The 21866-nt window shown below is 35.3% G+C and overlaps 1 protein-coding gene across 1 annotated transcript in view; it reads left to right on the top strand.

The window, feature by feature from the left end:
* Casd1 (CAS1 domain containing 1) overlaps positions 1-21866 on the top strand; it is a 49350-nt gene that overhangs the window by 13509 nt on the left and 13975 nt on the right. Inside the window, exons 4-11 of the mRNA XM_074064731.1 lie at positions 4257-4301; positions 5052-5114; positions 10363-10407; positions 10816-10939; positions 12839-13053; positions 14539-14961; positions 15987-16076; positions 21447-21566. Of these exons, the coding sequence (XP_073920832.1) occupies positions 4257-4301; positions 5052-5114; positions 10363-10407; positions 10816-10939; positions 12839-13053; positions 14539-14961; positions 15987-16076; positions 21447-21566 (1125 nt within the window). The remainder of the gene's footprint in view (positions 1-4256; positions 4302-5051; positions 5115-10362; positions 10408-10815; positions 10940-12838; positions 13054-14538; positions 14962-15986; positions 16077-21446; positions 21567-21866) is intronic.

Below are 21866 nucleotides of genomic sequence, written 5' to 3'. Positions count from 1 at the left end.
AAAGAAGTTAAAGAGAAAGCGAAAAACAAATAAACAAGTAGAAAAAAGCAAAACAAAGAAACAAACAAAAAAGTTTCAAAGATATAAACAGTAAGCTGAACAGGCATTAGAGAGAAAGAGAGAGGATTGAAAAAAAATAAAAAATAAAAAATGAATATAAAAAATAAGTCTCCAAGTTCAAATGCAATAAAGTTTCAGTCTTAATAATTTTGGTGTTCATCCCTCAGTCTCCAGTCCTGGAGATGGTGTCTCAGAAGTAGTTCTGTGTTGTCTCATCAAAGGTGAAAAAAACCAAACCAAACAATACAAAACAACACAAAACAAACAAACAAACAAAAAAAACACCACAAAGTGTCCCAAGTTCAAATGCAATACAGTTTCAGTAAGTTTTTCAGCATGCAGGTGTCGTTTGGTTGTTGTCTCATCAAAGGTAGGGAGAAAAAAAGAGTCTGGAGATAGTTCTGTGAATGTCTATCTGAGGCTGTGGCTCACCTGCCCACTGCTGCCAGCTTGCTGTTGCTGGAGGCTTTATTTATGCAGATCTCAGGAGTGAGCTATTGCTCATTTTTCAGTTTTTTTCTTTTTTCCCTGGTTGGGGGTCGGTCTGTCCAGGGGGCTATGCTGATCTGGCCCAGGGTTGTCTGTGGGAGTACCGCATGCCACTTAGCTCACATTGTGGTCCACGTCTTCCTAAGCCGTCTGGATGCTGGTGTCTGGCGGCAGTGCGGGAGGCCTCCTGGTTTCTCCGTTTAACATGAAGTGGAGATGCTATGCGCAGGCTGGATGTGTGGAGGAGTCAAAAGTTTTGCCTGGTCTCGGTGGTTTTTCCTGTAAGGTGTATCTCCAGCGTCTCTCCAAGATTTTACTTTAGGAAGCACACTTTCTGCTTCCTCCCTCTAGCCACCATCTTGGAATCTCTTATAAACTTTTAACAAGTGGATACATTTCTTATTTCAAAGAATCAGCCTTAATATTTGAGGCTTAGAATCCTGTGACTTTCTGAAAATTAGAATAATGGATTTGACAATAAATAGCTCATTGAAAAAGCAGCAATGGTTTGGCCTATAACTGAAAGTAGATACAGTATGGTATGCTGTTTCTGATCCCTAGTTACTACATTTACGTTTCCAGTTTTCATCTTACAGGAATGCCCAGTTATTCCAACATTATCAAACAAAATACACTTTGATTCATACGGATTTTAACAAGTACAGACTAGTGTAGTGTTAAGGAGACAGTTATCAAGAAAATATTTCATTCAAACTGCTAATAGAGAATTTACAAGTTTATATTTTATGTATTCTTTTATCTTTGCATACCTCAAAGGCAGAGCTTTCCTGTCATCTTTTTTTTTTTTTTTTTGTAGTAGGGATTGAATTCAGCACCTGGTACTTGTTAGGCAAGCATCTGACAACATTTCTTATGCCTTGCTATCTGATATATTGAAATACTCATTTTTTAAAGCTTTGGTAGGGATATGTTTGAATGGAGTAAGAGCATAATGATTCCTTGTCTGAATTTGGTTTCTTGCTTTGTAGTGAGGTAATTTTTAAAAGAGAATTTACAGTTGGATATTTTTTAAATTATCTTTGTGGAAGACTGCTTTTGTCAGATGCTCTGGCCAAATTAATTTGGTCAGAGTTGTATATCATATCCCCCTCTTCAATGGTTTCAATTTAGATTAGGATATTCAAACTTCTCGTCTTTCTCTAAAGAAACCCCTTTTTTGTTGTTTACATCCTTGGGACAGGCTAGATACCCTAAGGGCCCCTTCTATTTCAAACTGACTAGATCATAGATTTTAAAAAAAACAAAACTTTTGATGCATTTCTAGTCTTTAGAAGATAATTCACATTGTTAGGTGAGTATGAACATTTATAGTCTATGGCCTATGAAACTACTGAGTCTCTTACTGATAAATTAAAAGACCTATATAAGAAGAAAACTCTCAGTGCTGTATATAATCTAGATTGTATCAACTGACCTAAGCTCTATATGAATAATAAATTATTTGATATATAATGATACATTGACTAATATATACAAGTTTTTAAAGGCCAGGGAATGTTCTGGTAAATGAGACTAGAGAAATTTGACAACTAAAAATAATGCTTGATTTTAATTGGATTCTAGATATGAGTTCTGGAAAGAATATTATTGGGGCAATTTGAATGTGGATTAAGTATTAATTTTGATAATGTTTTATCATTGTCAGATTTCTTAGGCACTGTAATTACTTAGGGAATGTTCATGTTTGTAGGATAAATTCTTAAGTATTTAAGGGTAAACTGTTATGATCTCTGCAATATAGTTCACAAAAAGAGAAAAACTGTGTTTATATGTGTATAGAGGGAGAGGAAGAGAAATGAAGCTGGTATAAAAACCGTTAACAATTGGTAAATGGTTTCAGGTGTTTGGTAGCTGTCACCTTTGCTATAAGTTTGAAATTTTTGAAAATTAAAAGTTGGAAGGAGGGCACCAGTGGCTCATGCCTGTAATCCTAGCTACTCAGGAGGCAGAGATCAGGAGCGTTGAGATTCGAAGCCAGCCCAGGCAAATAGTTCACGAGACCCTATTTCAAAAAACCCTTCACAAAAGGGAGCTGGTAGAGTGGCTCAAGGTGTAGGCCCTGAGTTCAAACCCCAGTGCTAAAAAAAAAAAAGTTGAAAAGATATCTAACAACACTAAACAGTGCATTGTTTAAGGATGCAACTGTATATGATAAAATATGTAATTAGAAAAACAAGCAAAGTATCAACATAAAATTTAACATAGAAGGTTGTTTCTTTATGAGGGGAAAGGAATGAAGCTGGTAGTCAAGAAAGGGAGAGGACTGCATAGGTAATTAAATATGTTGCTAGTGCTCTGATTGGTGTCATGGATTCATAACTATTTTGTACTACGCTTTGTCACGGATGTGACTTTTTAAAAAAAATACCAGCTGACACGTTAAAATACTGAAGAAAAAGAATAAAGAGACTGAGTTGAATTTAAGTTAAGAAAAGAAAGCTCATGACACATTACTTCTCTGAGGACAAATTTTAAAAAGTTAGGGATAGGATAGGAGGAGGACAACACCTGTGTGATATTGTTCAGCTCAGAATTTCACAAGTTTATTTGACCAATAACATAACAAACTTTAATGTTCCAGCAAGTTAATGGTCCCAAGATTACTTTTCGGAAATGATTTAGTAGAAACAGCAAGAGTTTAAAAAGTGACTATTTCACTTTTTCATAGAGATTTAAATGTAAATATTGCCTGTCTCATTAAATTAATGAAAACATTTCAACCTTAGTTTTAGGAACACAATTAGCTTCTTATGGCCCACCTCTACTTCCACTTCCCTTAGCATTTCTAACTCTGAAAGGATTTCTAGTCTTTATGTGGAATGCTTTGTTACAGAAGTTATAGTCTCAAAATTTAATTTTTTTCTACAAAGGGACTATTTGTCTCCTGTCTTCCAACTGAAACCCACAGTAATCTAGAGTCATATATGTATTCCTGTTCAGTGTGCAGGTGAGCCCGGGCTAAATAATGCTGCAGCAACAAGCCCCTCAACAATCTAAACAAAAGAAAAGTTGCTGCTCACTTAGGGCTGCAAGTTCTAGGTGGGTTGGCAAAATGCTTAGATCCACACAGTCATTCAGGGATACCTGTGATTGAACTGTTTACCTTCTTTCATTGTACTTTGGCACATTCCGCCTCCTATCTCTGCATCAGGTAAGCTGGAAACAAGAGGGTTGCTCTGGGAAATTCAGACAGGAAGTGACTTACCTCACATCCAGCCACATTGCATTGGCTAAAACTAATCCTTATGGCCCTGCCTACTATGAAGAGATTCAGGAAGTGTAGAGAAGCAATTGATCTCTGCCACAGATAGTAACTAGGACCAGATTGGAACCATGGCAAGTGTGGCAGAAAGTTCAGGCTTAATCTTTTTTGGGGGAGGTTCAGACAGGGTCTCACTATGCAGCACAAGCTGGCATTGAACTCTCAGTTCTTTTGGATTACTACTATGTACCACCATACAGCCAGGTGTTTTCTTTGAATCATATCTAAGATGTTGAGAATCACGTCTAAACAACTAGTGTCGTTTATTTTGGGGTATTCTATGTAGGCTTTTTTCCTTTCAGATTGACTGTATAGATAATTGAGATTTGGTGCATAAAAGTAAATCAACAAAAGAAGCTAAAGGGAGAATTATTTACATACATTTAATCTATACATTTCTCTATTGTCTCCTTTTTTATGGCAGCATGAAAACATTCCTTTTGAAGATAAGATTGCATCAGTTAAAGTGGTAAGTTCTTGGATTCTTAGAATTCATGTCCTTAAAAGAATATATGTAACATTTCTGAATTCCCAATTACAGTGATAATTTAGTGTGGATCAAGACAGAATGTTCTTGATGTAATGGAGTTTTGCAGGTCATCATTGCCTCCTACATGAAAATGTAAGTGGGATAAGGACAGCAGAAGAGAAACAGTGGGGCAGTGGGAATGTACAAAGCAAAGCCTTGAAAGTAGTTTTCCTTTTTTGAAGAAATGATGTTTTGCCCAGTGCTTTGGGGTAAGTAGAATTAGCCAGTGCAGTTGAAGAGTCCATGAGCCTTCTGGCAGAAGGTGCCATATGTGCCAAAGTCCAGTAACGATGAGGGAGCCTGTGAGCCATCCAGGAGCTGGATGGAAACCTAAAGGGTTCTTAGAGCAAAGATAGAAGTAACAGGAGGACAGGCAGAAGAACAGGTGGGGCCTACATTCTCTACCTTCTGAGCAGTTTTAAGGATTTTTGGATTTTATTCTGAGGGCAGTTGAAAGTCCCTGAATATTTAAAAAGGGGTGAGATCTAAATCTTTAAAAGATTATTCTGGCTAAAATGTGGAGAGTAGATGGGGGAAAACATGGACACAAGAACTATCAGACTTAAATTTAATGAGACATGGAAATGTCTTAGACAAAGTGGTGTTTTACTTTGATGTTAACATTTATTTTGGATGGTAGCAATAAGAATATTTTTGACTTTTTCTTTATTTCTGACATTTCTCTTTTAGGATTTTCTGTGGCATCCAGAAGTTAATGGTTCGATGAAACAGTGTATCAAAGTATGGACTGAGGTCTGTATTTGAAAATGTATTTTTGAGCAACCAGATTAAAAAGCTGATGAGAAATCCTTGCTTTTCTTCACTTTATTCACCTCTTCCACTCTGTACTTTATACCCACCTTCTTAAGGGCAACTCAGCTGTGCTGGACTGATCTCACACTTTGCCGAGAAAGGTGTGTTGATCCAATAATCTCTACTCTGTTATCACCAGGTAGATTATGCTTATACCAAACTATGTAGACATAAAATTTTCTGTTGCAGCTATAACTCAGCTAATTCAAACCCACGGAATCAAGCTGGGTATGGTGGTATATTCCAGTAATCCCAGTACTTGGAAGGTAGAAGCAAATGGCCAGGGACTGGTTGTATTGTTCAGTGGCAGAGTATTCGCATGGCACATGAGACCCTAAGTTTGATCCCTAGCATCACAAAAAAATTAAAAGAGTAAGTAATCTTTCCAGCACAACACATACTCTCTTGAGCATTTTTCCTCTTTATCCTTGAAACTCATGTCCAGGTACTGAAGGAAACTTTTTCAGTTGGATTTTTAGCCTTCCTTCCCTTTTATCATTACATTATGTTTTAGTATATAATCTTTGGAGATAAGTTAGATAGAAGGGCAAGCACGCCTAACCTCAGAAATGCCTAAGTTCTTCTAAATCCACTTTGCACTCTCTCCAGAGGTCTCTGCAGAGCTCTGCCCCAGTCTTTTAATTTAAGACAGTGTATCCTTCTCAGAGGCTCTTGCATTGAGGGTAAATAAAACAATATTCAATTTTATTGACTTTGTTTTGCTTAATTATTTTCAATAGATTTTTTTTTGTGTGCCTCTTTTCACAATAAAGGTTTAGTTCTAAGCCAAATCATACAAAAAGTAGGCTTTGTAGGATCATGTGGGAGCCTAGCCACCATTTATAATTTTGTTTGAGAAAATGTACTCACATTTCTGAAAAACAACTACACATGACAGGTGAGATAGGGTGCAGTCTATTCGAGGAGGCCTCAGCAGCCTCAGTGGGTCTGGAGTCAGTGCGTCTTTGTGTTGGTTTTGGTCACTCTTTGGTTATTCTTTTCATGTGCTTCATTTTGGGAAGAGCTGATGAGAGATGAGGTAAGCAAATACTAGATTATGAGTGATATTTTATGGCATATTTATTATGTCTACCTGTGTAGTTTTTCCTACTTCTAAATACTTCAGGTTGTATTTCCTACAAATAAATGAATTGATTGAAATGTATTTTGAGGGTAATTGAGAGCCATTGAAAGTTTTCAAGAGCAAAACAGTGAGATACAGTGAAGTAGTGGCAGGAAATTGGTCTGAATTGTGAAGATACTGGCAATTTAGATTTAATTCCTCAAGTGGAGGAAGTCATTAGTTAGGTGGATTTGGGGAGTCTCAGTATGAATTAAGATGATATTTGAAGTTTTTTGAATAGACGACAGTGAATAGGTAGAGATTAAGGTGGAGAGTTAGGGAGGAATGGAATTACCAAGAAGATTCTGCAGTAGGAGGGGTGGCAGTAGAAGGGATAGGAAGAAAAACAAGAGAGGAAGGACTGTAATATCACCTGCAAGGGAGGAGGGAGTCTTAAAAGGTGGGTGGAGTTACCTTACTAGATAAGTAGAAGGGAGCTACAGTACTGAGCCACTCAGAGTTCATAGGGGCTCTAGTATTTTAAATGGGTGGCGAAGTTCAAATTGAAAACCTATAAATTGAGGCGTAAATGAGTAAGAGAGAAAGAAATAGGCATGCTGAGGACAGGAAGTATTTTTAAGTAATCTGTTGGGTAAGGGTGTGAGAGGGAATATTCTTAAGAGTGATACAGCATGTCTATAATCCCAGCTACTCAGGAGGTAGACATCTGGAGGATTTCTGTTCAGGCCAGCAAAACTTAGTAAGACCGCCCCCCATCTCAAACATCAAGATAAGTGTCGTGTCTCATGCTATAATCCCAGCTACTGGGAGCCATAAGTAGGAGGATCGCTGTTGGAGGCTGAACCCAGACAAAATTTTAAGACCCTACCTGAAAAATCACTAAAGCAAAACAATGGCTGGGGACATGCTTAAGTGATAGAGCACCTGTCTACCCAAGGTGAGGCCCTGAGTTCAGACTCCAGTACTGCTAAATGAATAAATAAATTAAATTTAAAAAAAAGAGTGAAATGGATAGAAGGAAAATATTTCAAAAATAAAGATGATATGACACATTTAGGTTAAGGGGAAGGAATGAGAGTGGGGGAGAAGAATAAGACATATTCTGAGAGTCAGAAGAAAAAATTTATGGTCACATAAATTTCTGGAAGTGAGAGGGAGGGGGTTGGGTTGGCCATTGGGTCCTGTTTCTTCACTGTCCTGTCAGAGGAGGGTAGGTGGGCTGAAAGTACCATGAAGTTGAGGATGGAGGAGGCAAGAGATGAGCACATGCGTTTCTCTGAGGGGACCTGTGGAGGAGTACACAGCCTCACCCTTACAGTAGTGAAGAATGAGAGAAGGAGCCAGCTAGGGAGGAAGAAAAAGAAAAACATGGCATACCTGAAAAGTGTGATGTGAGAAATGAAGTATACCAGGCAGGAAAGAGCACATTACTGAAGGGAAATGGGCTCGTTTGTTATTTTCAGTGTTTTCGTAGGATTGTACAGTGAACATATATTACCTTTATAACAAAAAGTAGCAGTTGTCATTTTCATTTTCCTACAGGGGTCAGGTTTTTAAAATTCAACTTCTTGGGGCATTTTTAATCATTTCTTTTTTTTTTTTTTTGTACTTTTAATGTGAATTTAATAACAGTCATTTATTTAGTGGCCTTTCTGTGCCAGGTGCTTTCCATGCAGGACTTTATTTAATCTTTTTTTTTTTTCATTTTTCTTTTATTATTCATATGTGCATACAAGGCTTGGGTCATTTCTCCCCCCTGCCCCCACCCCCTCCCTTACCACCCACTCCCCCCCTCCCTCTCCCCCACCTCAATACCCAGCAGAAACTATTTTGCCCTTATTTCTAATTTTGTTGTAGAGAGAGTATAAGCCATAATAGGAAGAAACAAGGGTTTTTGCTGGTTGAGATAAGGATAGCCATACAGGGCATTGACTCACATTGATTTCCTGTGCGTGGGTATTACCTTCTAGGTTAATTCTTTTTGATCTAACCTTTTCTCTAGTACCTGTTCCCCTTTTCCTATTGGCCTCAGTTGCTGTAAGGTATCTGCTTTAGTTTCTCTGCATTAAGGGCAACAAATGCTAGCTAGTTTTTTAGGTGTCTTACCTATCCTCACCCCTTCCTTGTGTGCTCTCGCTTTTATCATATGCTCATAGTCCAATCCCCTTGTTGTGTTTGCCCTTGATCTAATGTCCACATATGAGGGAGAGCATACGATTTTTGGTCTTTTGGGCCAGGCTAACCTCACTCAGAATGATGTTCTCCAATTCCATCCATTTACCAGTGAATGATAACATTTTGTTCTTCTTCATGGCTGCATAAAATTCCATTGTGTATAGATACCACATTTTCTTAATCCATTCGTCAGTGGTGGGGCATCTTGGCTGTTTCCATAACTTGGCTATTGTGAATAGTGCCGCAATAAACATGGGTGTGCAGGTGCCTCTTGAGTAACAGTCTTTTGGGTATATCCCCAAGAGTGGTATTGCTGGATCAAATGGTAGATCGATGTCCAGCTTTTTAAGTAGCCTCCAAATTTTTTTCCAGAGTGGTTGTACTAGTCTACATTCCCACCAACAGTGTAAGAGGGTTCCTTTTTCCCCCGCATCCTCACCAACACCTGTTGTTGGTGGTGTTGCTGATGATGGCTATTCTAACAGGGGTGAGGTGGAATCTTAGCGTGGTTTTAATTTGCATTTCCTTTATTGCTAGAGATGGTGAGCATTTTTTCATGTGTTTTCTGGCCATTTGAATTTCTTCTTCTGAGAAAGTTCTGTTTAGTTCACGTGCCCATTTCTTTATTGGTTCATTAGTTTTGGGAGAATTTAGTTTTTTAAGTTCCCTGTATATTCTGGTTATCAGTCCTTTGTCTGATATATAGTTGGCAAATATTTTCTCCCACTCTGTGGGTGTTCTCTTCAGTTTAGGGACCATTTCTTTTGATGAACAGAAGCTTTTTAGTTTTATGAGGTCCCATTTATCTATGCTATCTCTTAGTTGCTGTGCTGCTGGGGTTTCATTGAGAAAGTTCTTACCTATACCTACTAACTCCAGAGTATTTCCTACTCTTTCTTGTATCAACTTAAGAGTTTGGGGTCTGATATTAAGATCCTTGATCCATTTTGAGTTAATCTTGGTGTAGGGTGATATACATGGATCTAGTTTCAGTTTTTTGCAGACTGCTAACCAGTTTTCCCAGCAGTTTTTGTTGAAGAGGCTGCTATTTCTCCATCGTATATTTTTAGCTCCTTTATTAATCATTTCTTGTGCACATTATTGTAATATCAGGTCTTTAAAACTGTGGAAAGTGCATTGAACTCAGTAGTTAGCAAGTGTATGGTCCTGGCCAGCCTCAGCAGTTCCCAAGTCGTAGTTCCCAGTGTGTCCTTGTTTTATAAGATATCTTTCCGCCTACCTTACACCATGGGAAGAATCTATATTGCGATAATTTAAGAGAAAGTACTTAGTAAACTACTATGTACTAGTAATTGTCATGCTATATATATCCTATTATACTAATAATAACATGGTGTAACTTATAAATAGTACAATTAGCAGTTGGTGAGGTTTTCTAGGGATTTCTTCCTTTTAATTTTTTTTCTTCATGCAGTCTTTAATAATTATCAGTTTATTTTGTTAAATACATGTTAGATCTAGCTTTCCCAAAAGATTATGTTTCCTTAGGGCACCGATCTTATATTTTATTTAACACTTAGACTGTGTACCCTGTAGGCATCCATGAATGCCTCTTAATTGACTGACATAATATAATACACTGAAGCTTTCCTCTAAGAAATTTACTCATAGTTCTGAATAATATTAAGTGATGGTAGAGTTCATTGTTTTTTTTTGTTTGTTTGTTTGTTTTTTGTAAGAACACCAAAGAATTAGCCATATAGGTATCATGCTATCCTGTTTCACCATATAACAAGTAAGATTTTAGGCATTGGATCTCTAGTTCTGTCTTACTGTAACAATACAGTAAGGAATTGTAGAAACTTGAATTTTACTTATAAGGAAGAAGAACTTAAATTTTAAGGAAAAAAAGTAAAGGATGTTACTTGTATTCATTGCATGAACTAGATGTCACTTTTCTTCCTTTAGGATTCTGTTGCAAAGCCCCATGTGATTGTTGCAGGAGCTGCCACAGTAAGTTCTCATCTAACAAAATGCTTTTTGCTTCACACCTAGGGACATGTGAAGAAAAAGTTGATTTATGTTAAATACAATTCTTGATTATATTTATATTTTAATTCCTATTTGTATCATAATTTATCAGACTGGTGAATTTTAATAAACAGGGCTGAGTAAACTTAGTAAACTTAATATTAAATCTCACTATTACGTCTAGAATTGTATTCTTGAATGTTATATATTGAAAGTTGAATTTTATAATAGCTTTCTGTAACTGCCTTCAAATTTTACTCTAATATTAACTAAAAACAGAAATTAAGTTGAAACAATAACCCTTGTTACAGTAGGTAAATTATATACTTTAATGCCTCTAGCATTTTTCTGTGATAAATGCTGAATTAATGTTTAATTTTTACTTCTTAGTGGTCCATCAAGATTCACAATGGTAGCAATGAAGCACTTTCTCAATACAAAATGAACATTACCTCTATAGCACCACTTCTAGAAAAATTGGCAAAGACTAGTGATGTTTATTGGGTCTTACAAGGTAAGAACTGAGTAATGAAAAAATGTCATTTTGTATATATTTTAAGGCGTAGGTTTTATTAGTTCTTGTTTCAGGAAACAAAATTACTGCATTCTGAGAATAAATTTTGAAATAAGGTTTGCAAGATTAGAATAAACTAGAGTTACTTGCTTTTTTTTTTAATTTAAGGAGCAGTCTAATAATATAATAAGTATAAAATAAATTTAAAAAAAATCTTCCAAGAAATCTCAGCAGGAAAAATGGCTGTGAAATGTAACAAAGAGATAAATCCTGAATCAGGCAAATGAGATGTTTATCTGTGATTTAAAAAATCTTTTACAAAGTATATTTATTGTGATTGGGAAGTGCAGAGAAAGATATTAAAACTCTTTCCTAATATTAGAATCACTGGGAGTAAACACACTTTCAAACTGACCGAGTATATTTAAATTCACACCAACTAGTTATCTTGGTAATGAAATTCCTTAAAAGAAGTAGACATTAGGCTACCTCATTTTGGGAATTTATTAAGTGTCCATACTTAATGCCTAACACAGTATGTAATGCCTTGGATATTTTAGCAATTCAAGTTGTTTGTCAGAAACTTATGATTACTTCCAAGTTGAGTCTCAAGGTGACAGAAATAAGGGGAGTGATGATCTGTTCCACAATTCTTGTTTTATTCACAGACTTGTACTTAACTTTGCTATCACTAAAATTAGAAAAAATTCAATTTCTATTATTCATAGCAGTGATAAGTATGAACAGACCTGGATCCTGAATATTACCTCTGAGCTGTATGAGCAGAGTTTGCAAAATTAGGCAGTGACCAAAGAAAAAGGATCGTGGGTTCCACGAATAGGGATTTTTAAAATTTGTTTTTAAAAATGTGTTTCATAAATGCAAATTAAAACCACACTAAGATTCCACCTCACCCCTGTTAGAATAGCCATCATCAGCAACACCACCAACAACAGGTGTTGGCGAGGATGCGGGGAAAAAGGAACCCTCTTACACTGTTGGTGGGAATGTAGACTAGTACAACCACTCTGGAAAAAAATTTGGAGGCTACTTAAAAAGCTGGACATCGATCTACCATTTGATCCAGCAATACCACTCTTGGGGATATACCCAAAAGACTGTTACTCAAGAGGCACCTGCACATCCATGTTTATTGCGGCACTATTCACAATAGCCAAGTTATGGAAACAGCCAAGATGCCCCACCACTGACGAATGGATTAAGAAAATGTGGTATCTATACACAATGGAATTTTATGCAGCCATGAAGAAGAACGAAATGTTATCATTCGCTGGTAAATGGATGGAATTGGAGAACATCATTCTGAGTGAGGTTAGCCTGGCTCAAAAGACCAAAAATCGTATGTTCTCCCTCATATGTGGACATTAGATCAAGGGCAAACACAACAAGGGGATTGGACTATGAGCACATGATAAAAGCGAGAGCACACAAGGGAGGGGTGAGGATAGGTAAGACACCTAAAAAACTAGCTAGCATTTGTTGCCCTTAATGCAGAGAAACTAAAGCAGATACCTTAAAGCAACTGAGGCCAATAGGAAAAGGAGACCAGGAACTAGAGAAAAGGTTAGATTAAAAAGAATTAACCTAGAAGGTAACACCCACGCACAGGAAATCAATGCGAGTCAATGCCCTGTATAGCTATCCTTATCTCAACCAGCAAAACCCCTTGTTCCTTCCTATTATTGCTTATACTCTCTCTACAACAAAATTAGAGATAAGGGCAAAATAGTTTCTGCTGGGTATTGGGGGGGGGAGCGGGAGGGGGTGGAGTGGGTGGTAAGGGAGGGGGTGGGGGCAGGGGGGAGAAATGACCCAAGCCTTGTATGCACATATGAATAATAAAAGAAAAATGAAAAAAAAAATGTGTTTCATATACAGATCCTGTTTATGAAGATCTATTAAGCGATAACAGGAAAATGATCACTAATGAGAAGATAGATGCCTACAATGAAGCTGCAGTCAGTATTTTGAATAGTAGCACCAGAAATTCTAAGTCAAATGTTAAGATGTTCAGTGTCTCCAAATTAATTGCTCAAGAAACCATTATGGAATCTTTGGATGGCTTACATCTTCCCGAATCAAGCCGAGAAACTGTAAGAACTCTCATTTTTGTCAGTAGATGGAGACCCTGATTTCTTTTGGTTATAGCCATAAGTTGTATTGCATGGTTATAAATAGTTTTGTTTTATTGTAGTCTTAATTGCTCAGTTATTCTATCTGAACATACATCTGAAAATAATTTTGCTTTCTCTCATCTAGCTAACTAAACATATAAGAAGTAAGAGTTTTAGTTTATTCTAAGAGAAGAAGCAATGGAAGGGAGAAAGTGAAACTTTGAGTGCTAATCACTGTTAATGTGCTAATGATAAGAGCTCTGAAGTTCTTAGTTCCCTCATTTGAAAAGTACTGCTTTATGTTCTCTTTGCCTTAAACCTTAAGCTTACAAGATTAAACTTCAGTGAAGAGCACGTATTTTAATATATAAAATAATTTCTATGTCCTTATAGTTCTTATACCCTGAGCATTATTCAAGGTGCAGAGTAGATAGATACTGGTTGACTGATAGAAAGGAATTTATATTAAGTGTCAAAGAACTTCATAATTAGAACATTCATATGTCATAGAGGCTCAAAGGAGCCCTTTGGATATTTGATTAAAAAGCAGTGGTTCCATTCCTTTCTTGCAGAAAAATGCATATATTCACATACATACACGGTTCTCCATGTACTATAAGGGACTTTGTGGACTCCCTGGAAGATGACTAAGATACTTACGATGAAACTTGTAGGCCAGGATCTGTAAGAATGCTGCTAGGCATAGGACTTCCTGAAGTCTCATGGCTAAAAGGATGAGCTTTCCTAAACATTAGAGTACTTTGAAAGTTCAGGTGTAAATTATATAATCATAGAGTGTTCTGCAGATACCTAAACAGTAAAGTTTTCATAAGGTTAGAGATAGACTGAACCTTCAACTCAACAAATATTGATAGCTTGCCTAGAATAATTTTATTATAATCAAACCATTTCAAAGATCCCATCTTTTATTTAATGTTAGAAATCTCAAAATGATAGTCCTAAATGATCTATAAGTTATGATCCAAATAAAAGGCATATCACAAATACTCTTTTTTCACATCTAAAGAGTGGTATTCTGGCATCTTCTGTTTCGAAAGTCTTTGGTCCTTGACAGCTTTTGGTATTTTTTAAAACTAAGGTCACAGTCCATTAGTAGCCATAAAACCCATGGGTTTTTATTTATTAATTAATTTATTTATTATTAAAGAAAAGACCATATTAAAGTGCATTCCAAGTAGTAAGGATGGGTATTGTTTCCTATAAATGTTTCCTGGTCACATTATAAAGCACATAGGTCATAGCCCCAGAAGTTTAAAACACCCTGAACTAGCTGTTGCAGATTGAAGGAACACCATTGTTTGCACAAGTGTTTGGGAAATGGTTGCAAAAAAGTACAAAAGCAGTTTGTTTCAGTGTTGAAAACTTAACAATATTCACAGGGAAGATCAAATGTGAAATACATCACTGATAAGATAATAACCAAATAACTTGATTTGTTCACAGAGTGCAATGATTCTTATGAACGTGTATTGCAATAAGATTTTGAAGCCTGTAGATGGTTCCTGTTGTCAACCTCGGCCTCCTCTTACTCTCATACAGAAGCTAGCTGCTTGTTTTTTCACTTTATCTATTATTGGATACTTAATTTTTTATATAATTCATCGTAATGCTCATCGGAAGAATAAACCTTGTACTGATTTGGAAAGTGGAGAGGAAAAGAAAAATATTATCAATACCCCCGTGTCTCCATTAGAAATACTTTTGCAGTCTTTCTGCAAACTTGGCCTAATCATGGCTTATTTCTATATGTGTGATCGTGCAAATCTGTTTATGAAGGAAAACAAATTTTATACACATTCATCTTTCTTTATTCCAATTATTTACATCTTGGTTTTGGGAGTATTTTACAATGAAAGTACTAAAGAGGTAAGAATCAATTTCATTTTAGCTTATGTTATCCTTCTTATCTCATTACAAAAATCTAAATTAAGGATTTAGTAATCTAAATTATATTGTACCAGAATATACAAACATGTCAGTAGACAGGGGATGAAGGAATCTTATAGTTACATTCACTTAAGTGTTGCTTTTTAAAAACAGTTTAGAAGAAATTCCCAGGGCCAAGAGAAGATTGTTAAAAAGTTGAAAAGTATGACTTAGTATTGTACTGCGGGCTCAGGGATGGAGAAAGTGGGAACACGCCTGATTTTATATGCTCTTCATGTACCAGATACTATGTAATACCTTTTTACAGTAAAAAAATATATAATTACATTAACAAATGCCTATATGCACAAACATATTTTATATTTATATATTTATCAGACATACATGCACACAAGTTAGAACTACGTAATGATGAGGCCACTATACCTGATATTCTGAATTGCCTAATTTAAAATTGATGTCATTGCTCAGAATATTTGTATAACTTCTTTACAAGGCATGACTTATTTGAATTAACAATGACTGTTGTAAAAAATAACTCTCATATGAGGATGATTAATCAGTTCTTCATCTCCAATGAGAATATGCTAGGGAAAATAGACTATAATAGAGCTTTTTCTGTCAATAAAGTGTAAGAGAACTATAAGATCTTTTTTTAACTCTGAAATTCTAAAATTTTTTAATTATAGAATGGTATTTTTGAGATCTATAAATACATCTGACATAGTTTAAATGTCATTTTAATATAAAACTGTAAGGATCAATTGAATTCCTCAAAATCCCTTTACCTTATAGTTGTTTTTCAAATGCATATTATACTTAAAATAGCTAGTATATCTTTTGGCAAGAAACAAAATGACAGTTCTTTGACTCACCCCTAAGATTCTTTTGACAGAAGCATTAGCTTGATATACTGTAAGAAAAATTTTAACATACTTAATATATACTGTCTAAATAATTACTTCCTGATGGATTCTAAAACAGATTGTGATTCCTTTATTCAGACTAAAGTATTAAACAGAGAACAAACAGATGAATGGAAAGGCTGGATGCAACTTGTGATTTTGATTTATCACATCTCTGGAGCAAGTACAGTAAGTAATCTGAATTTAAGTTAAAAAATATAGGAAATGTCACTTTTGTGTTTCTTTAAGAGCACTCTTCTATATTTTCTACTGGTTAGAGACCCTTCTTATTTCCCATTAAATCTTTCTGCCTTCTTCTTGTCCCTAACTCTGTGAGAATCTATAATTTTAAAAGCAAAAGGATTTATTTGGCCTTAATGATAATGCAGAGTTATCAAAAAACTGTAGATGACAAAGGATTTAGAGTAGGCAAGTTACTCTCCAAAAAAAATCAAAGTAGATTGTTAACAGTTTATATTCTAACCTTCACTGTGTTTTAGGAAGTTTGATCAACTACTTTTATACTTTTAACATTTAAAAAGCTTGCAACTCTCTTGCCCAGTGTTTAGAGAATACAAACACAGGTGCATTGCCATTGTAGACTACATAGGGTATACCATACTTCCTAAGTAATTCTTCCTCCATTCTGTGGAGGGTACTTCCTGTGGTCACCCAGTGCCTTCTGTACCTAGGCAAAGTTCTTTTTCTTTTTTCCTCTCCCTGGGATTTTCATGATCTGTGGCTACCTTGGATATGGTAAGGTTTGGAAAAATATATTGGTTCTGAAATGTAACATTTAGCTACATGTAACATTTTACTGCATTAGCAATAAAAACCAGCTTTTGTAGGTGAGCCTAACTTTTCACAAGCTTTTATAGTAAAGATTGAAGTTGACTTTTTCTAAAATATATGATTTAAAAATTTAAGTTAGAAACTCATTCATAATTTGGGAAGTACCAAACTGTTTTACTACTTACTTGCTTATATAAAATAAAGTACATGTTCATAACTTCCATAAGCAGTATTAGAATGAGTGATAAATTGAAATAAGAGTGGAGTACCTAGAAAGGAATATTTTGAAAATTCTATAGCAATAATTAAGAAAATAAATGTTATTATTTTTGTTTTAGGTATTTCTAAAAATTTGAAAATAATCTTTGTTGTCTGTTGTCTTAAAAAATTGTTGGTGATTTTCTGGATGGTTTAAAGGGTGGAAGGCAAAGCAATGAAGTATACTTTTTACCAAAATTATATGGCTATGATATGTATATTTGTGGTAACAGTAGAATTTCTGTGTTTACTACAGCTCTGAATTTGAGCTGGAACAAGTGAATTTGAGTTGATGTATTTGAGCCAAGACAGTATATAAGAGATGTGAGGTGGAGATGGAGACGGTAAGACTTAGTTTATAAGCCTACCTCCAAATTTATAGCATTAAACACATAGGTTCTCTAAGAATTAAACAGAGATGAATATTGAATCCAGAAATATTTCTGACCTACAAGTAAAAAACCAAATTAATTTTTTGGGAAAAAATATTTTGTTTTAAGAAAATACCATTCAGAGACATAATTAATTGCTGACCTATTAAAGGATGATATTTTTATTAAAAAATAGGTAGGAAGAATTAATGGCAGATTAAGTTTCTCAATTCAGTGATTTCAGAAAGAATTTATTTCATAAGAGGATGAAGGCAATTTGGCATTCTATTATAATCATTTACCAACCTAACATTCTAATGCATCTTCTTGGACTACATTCCAATTCATTCTCATTTGCAGTTTAGAAAAAAATAATGCCTGTTCTGGAAGGACATACTTTGCATTAATAGATTGTTTGTAATGATTAATTAATACACTCATCTTCTGCTGTTATGTAGGATTTTGTCATTAAAAATCACCTATATCTACATTGGCAAAGCATTGTTAGTATGGTTTATAACATATATCAGGATGTGGGGAGTTGAGAGACTAATCTCACCAAACACTTTTTAACTGTCGTGATTATTTTACTTATCACAATGTTTGAATAAAATCTGTCAAACTTTAGTTTTGCCATGTTTTACGCTAAAAGAGAAACTAAGTTAAAATTTCCAGAGAATTACTAAAATAACCCAGATGGTTTGGCAGGTTGTAATTGTTGGCATAAACATTCTTTTAGAATAAAATTTATGTCAAATACTTTTAAAATGCTGTGAACATAATATGGAGAGAGAGCAAGTTTCATATATACAGTAGATCCTTTTGTGTTCACTTGTAGTTGAGAGTTTTGTGAAGAGACCTGAATGAAAGGTTGTGAGGGAAAACTTGGGGACTAGAAAAAGAATAGAACCAGAAGTCAGCCTAGCTCTTAAATGTAAGGAAGCTAGAATTTCAAATGTATTTGCAAAAGTACAATTTTGTTTTAAATAATACTTAACTGGTGAAAGACAAAAAGTCTTGGATTAAAGCAAGACTGAGAACATCTAAATGCAGTGTGTGATCCTTGATTCAAGGTTGCTAGATGAAAAGCTTTTTTTTTTATTTTCAGTGCTGGGCATTGAGCCCAGGGCCTTGTACATTTTTAGCAAATGCTGTACCACTGAGCTACATCCCCATCCCTTGGTTTTCTGAGACTGAGTGTCACTATAATGAAGGCTGGCCTTGAGCTCACTGTGTATCCCAGGCTGGCCTCAAACTTGTTATCCTCCTGCTTTCTGCCTCCTGAGTGCTGGGAATGCACATGTATATCACCACACTTGGTACAAAAAGTTTTTTAAATTGTACAGTAGAATAATTGGAGTATTTAAGTGTGGGTTGTGTAATAGACACTATCATATTCAATTTCTTGAGTATGGGAATAATGTCATCTAAGAAACTGTCGTCTCTTCCTACCTTGTGCCGTTGCATGTCCTACGATGTAGTTCACATTTTTCAGCATGTTATATAGGTGTTCACTTTGCGGTCTTACAACTTTTCTGTTGGTTTAAAATATCTCACAGTAAAAAGTTAAGAGAAATATTACTTGAAATTTATAATAGGCCAACATTGGCCTGAACTTAGAAAATTGTTGTAATAGTATTTTCAGTTTAAGTGAGTTGTATTTACCATTTAGATATAATAACCAAGCTGAACTTCACAATCCCAGCCCTGTCTTAAAGGGATTTGAAAGCATGTTTTATGGAGAGTAGTGAAAGTAATTGGGAATGGTGATGGGAGGTTTGACATCTTTTTCAAATACTTGTAGAGCTATCAGATCTAAGAGAGATTTACCTGGGACATATGGACCTAGAGCTAAATTCTCCTCTCTGCTAGGCAGCAACTACGGGTCACTATGAAGCACTTTAATGCAGTGAGTGACAACTGAGATGTGCTGTATGTGTGAGATACATCCCAGATTGTTTGATTAATGGTAATAATAAGTTTAAGAACTTCACATAAAAAGAATGTAAAATACCTTCTTTACATGTTGAAATGATAATATTTTGGATATATTGAGTAAAATATGTTTATTAAAATTAGATTCATCTGTTTCTTTTAACTTTTTAAATGTTTTCAGTAGCCACATTAACAAATTACCCACATGGCTCCTATTTCATTTCTGCTGGACAGTGCTGCTGTAGAGGACTGAAATTACAGCTTTTATAGCTAGATTTCCACTTTTCATGAAAAGGAACTTAGCAGTTAATCACATCTGACAATGGACTGGCTTGTCCTGGGAGTCTGGATAGTTCCTGATACTAAAAACTGCTTATCAGGCATGGTGGCACAGGCCTGTAATCCACACACTTGGTGGGTGGAGGTGGGGGGGGAGTGGATGGTGAGTTGGAGGCCAGTCTGGGATACATAGTGAGGCACTGCCTTATGATAAGTAAGTAAGTAAGAAATAAAGTACTTAGACAGATCTATGAAGGGGATATTTTAAACACTGCATGATATATAGATTGTTGAACTCAGATGAAGGAGAAATAACTTTCAGCTGACAGTAAACTTTTTTTTTTTTTTTGGACATGCTGCAATTGAACCCTGGGCTTTGCGCATGCTAAGCAAGTAATTGCCCTACCACCAAGCTACATCCCCAGGAGGTATTCAGGTTTTTAATCTGGTTCTGAAGAATAGGGTTTAAATAAGCAAAATTTGGTGAGGGGAAGAACGTGCTAAGGCTGAATAAACAGGAACAAAAGATAGTTGACGAGAAGCACAAAAAGGATCAGTTTAGGAGACAGAGAGTCTATCAGTTTGGTTAGAACAGAGGCTATGTAGAAGAGTTTCTGATCCATTGTTAAGTTCATCTTTTTTTCCTCTCAGAATATAATCCTTCAAAAAGAATGAAGATGCGTTTCAGGATGCATGCAAAAGATACATCCAGCTCTGCCTTACATGATCTATTTTAAGGTGTCCCCTTAATTATTTTATCCTGCAAAGAATTGCTTAGGGAGGATACTTTAGCAGTGTTAATGCTTAATTGCAGAGGTAATCAGATGGATTTTTTAAATGTAAGCCACAGAAAATTATCAATTGCAAGTACTGTATGGCACTGAACAAATCTTGTTTGTTTGTTTTTTGGTTGAACTCAGGACTTCATGCTTGCTAGGCAGGCGCTCTACCATTTAAGCCTCTCCACCAGCTCAAGCCTTTTAAAGATCATATTAAGAAGTGATGTAAGAGCCAGGCACAGTGATGAATGCCTTCAACCCCAGACTTGAGAAGCTAAAGCAAGAGAACCATGAGTTCACACCCAGCTTGGACTACATAGTGAGACCATGTCTCAAAAAAAAAAAAAAAAGACAGAAAAAAGGTGTATCAGTGAGTGAGTGGTAGACAGGTGAAATGGTGAAAAATTAGTACTTATAAATAAGGAAGGATTTCTGGTGATTCTTAACATATGTAGATTTGAAATGTGTTGTATTTCAGCTTACAAGTGAGCATGTGATTCTTTGAAAAGTCATAGTAAATGATTCTAAGGAGATTGATCATGATGAAGACAGTGATGTAGGAATTTGTTCCATGAAGAAGAGTGGGATAGAAATATTTCTAAATTATGCTTGCATGTTTTCTAAATACGTATTTTTCCTAGGTATATTAAGTATTATAAGTAGCCATGTGACTATTTTATTTACAGTTTCTATTTTTAAGGGGAGCATAATGTGGGTGTTTGATTTTTTTTTTTTTTTTACCTACTATTAGGAAAATATGATCTCCAGGGTAATCAGGATATATGGTGATTACTGATTACCACTATTGTGTATTGAATTCTCACTGGGGCAGTCTACCAAGTGCCTCCTGTTTCATCCACTCGTTGTAAGAACTATTTAATGAAGGAGGTGAAAGTCTCATTTTGTGGCTTTGAACACTCAAAAGTTATGTGGTTAGAAAGTAGCATAACTACAATTTTAATGTAGGTCTATCTGATTCCAAAAGTCTTTATTTTTATAATCCCTGCTATAATGCCTAACTTGTTGAATAAATCCTTTCACTGAACTAATGCCAAATGAAAATGATGATTTATATTCTTTTTTAATGTACTTGTTATGATAATTCAGTATTTTATGCTGTGTATTTTACCTATTTTTGTTAACAGTTTTTGCCTGTGTACATGCACATTCGAGTTCTGGTTGCTGCATATCTATTTCAGACAGGATATGGGCATTTCTCATACTTTTGGATCAAAGGAGACTTTGGAATCCATAGAGTATGTCAGGTAGGACTGCATTCAGTTATTTTTTCTTTAAATTCAACATGCTTCTGTTTCTGTTGAGAAAATATGAATATACTCATTAAAAAACCATGAATAATTTGAATTTATGAAATAGCACTTTAAAGTTACATTTCTGTGTTCTTTAGTCATTTGAGATAATTTATTTTTGATAGAAAATATAATTCAGATCAATATATAATAAAACCACAGATACACAAGGAACAACATTATGTTGTTGATTCACTTTAGTTTTATAGAAATATACACAGTTACATAGAATTATTAAAATATGCTACACTTCTC

The sequence above is a fragment of the Castor canadensis genome, chromosome 2 (genome assembly GCF_047511655.1).
Source record: "Castor canadensis chromosome 2, mCasCan1.hap1v2, whole genome shotgun sequence".
Taxonomy (NCBI): Eukaryota; Metazoa; Chordata; class Mammalia; order Rodentia; family Castoridae; genus Castor; species Castor canadensis.
The sequence above is the reverse complement of the archived record's forward strand: the minus strand, read 5'-3'. Positions and strand labels throughout refer to the sequence as shown.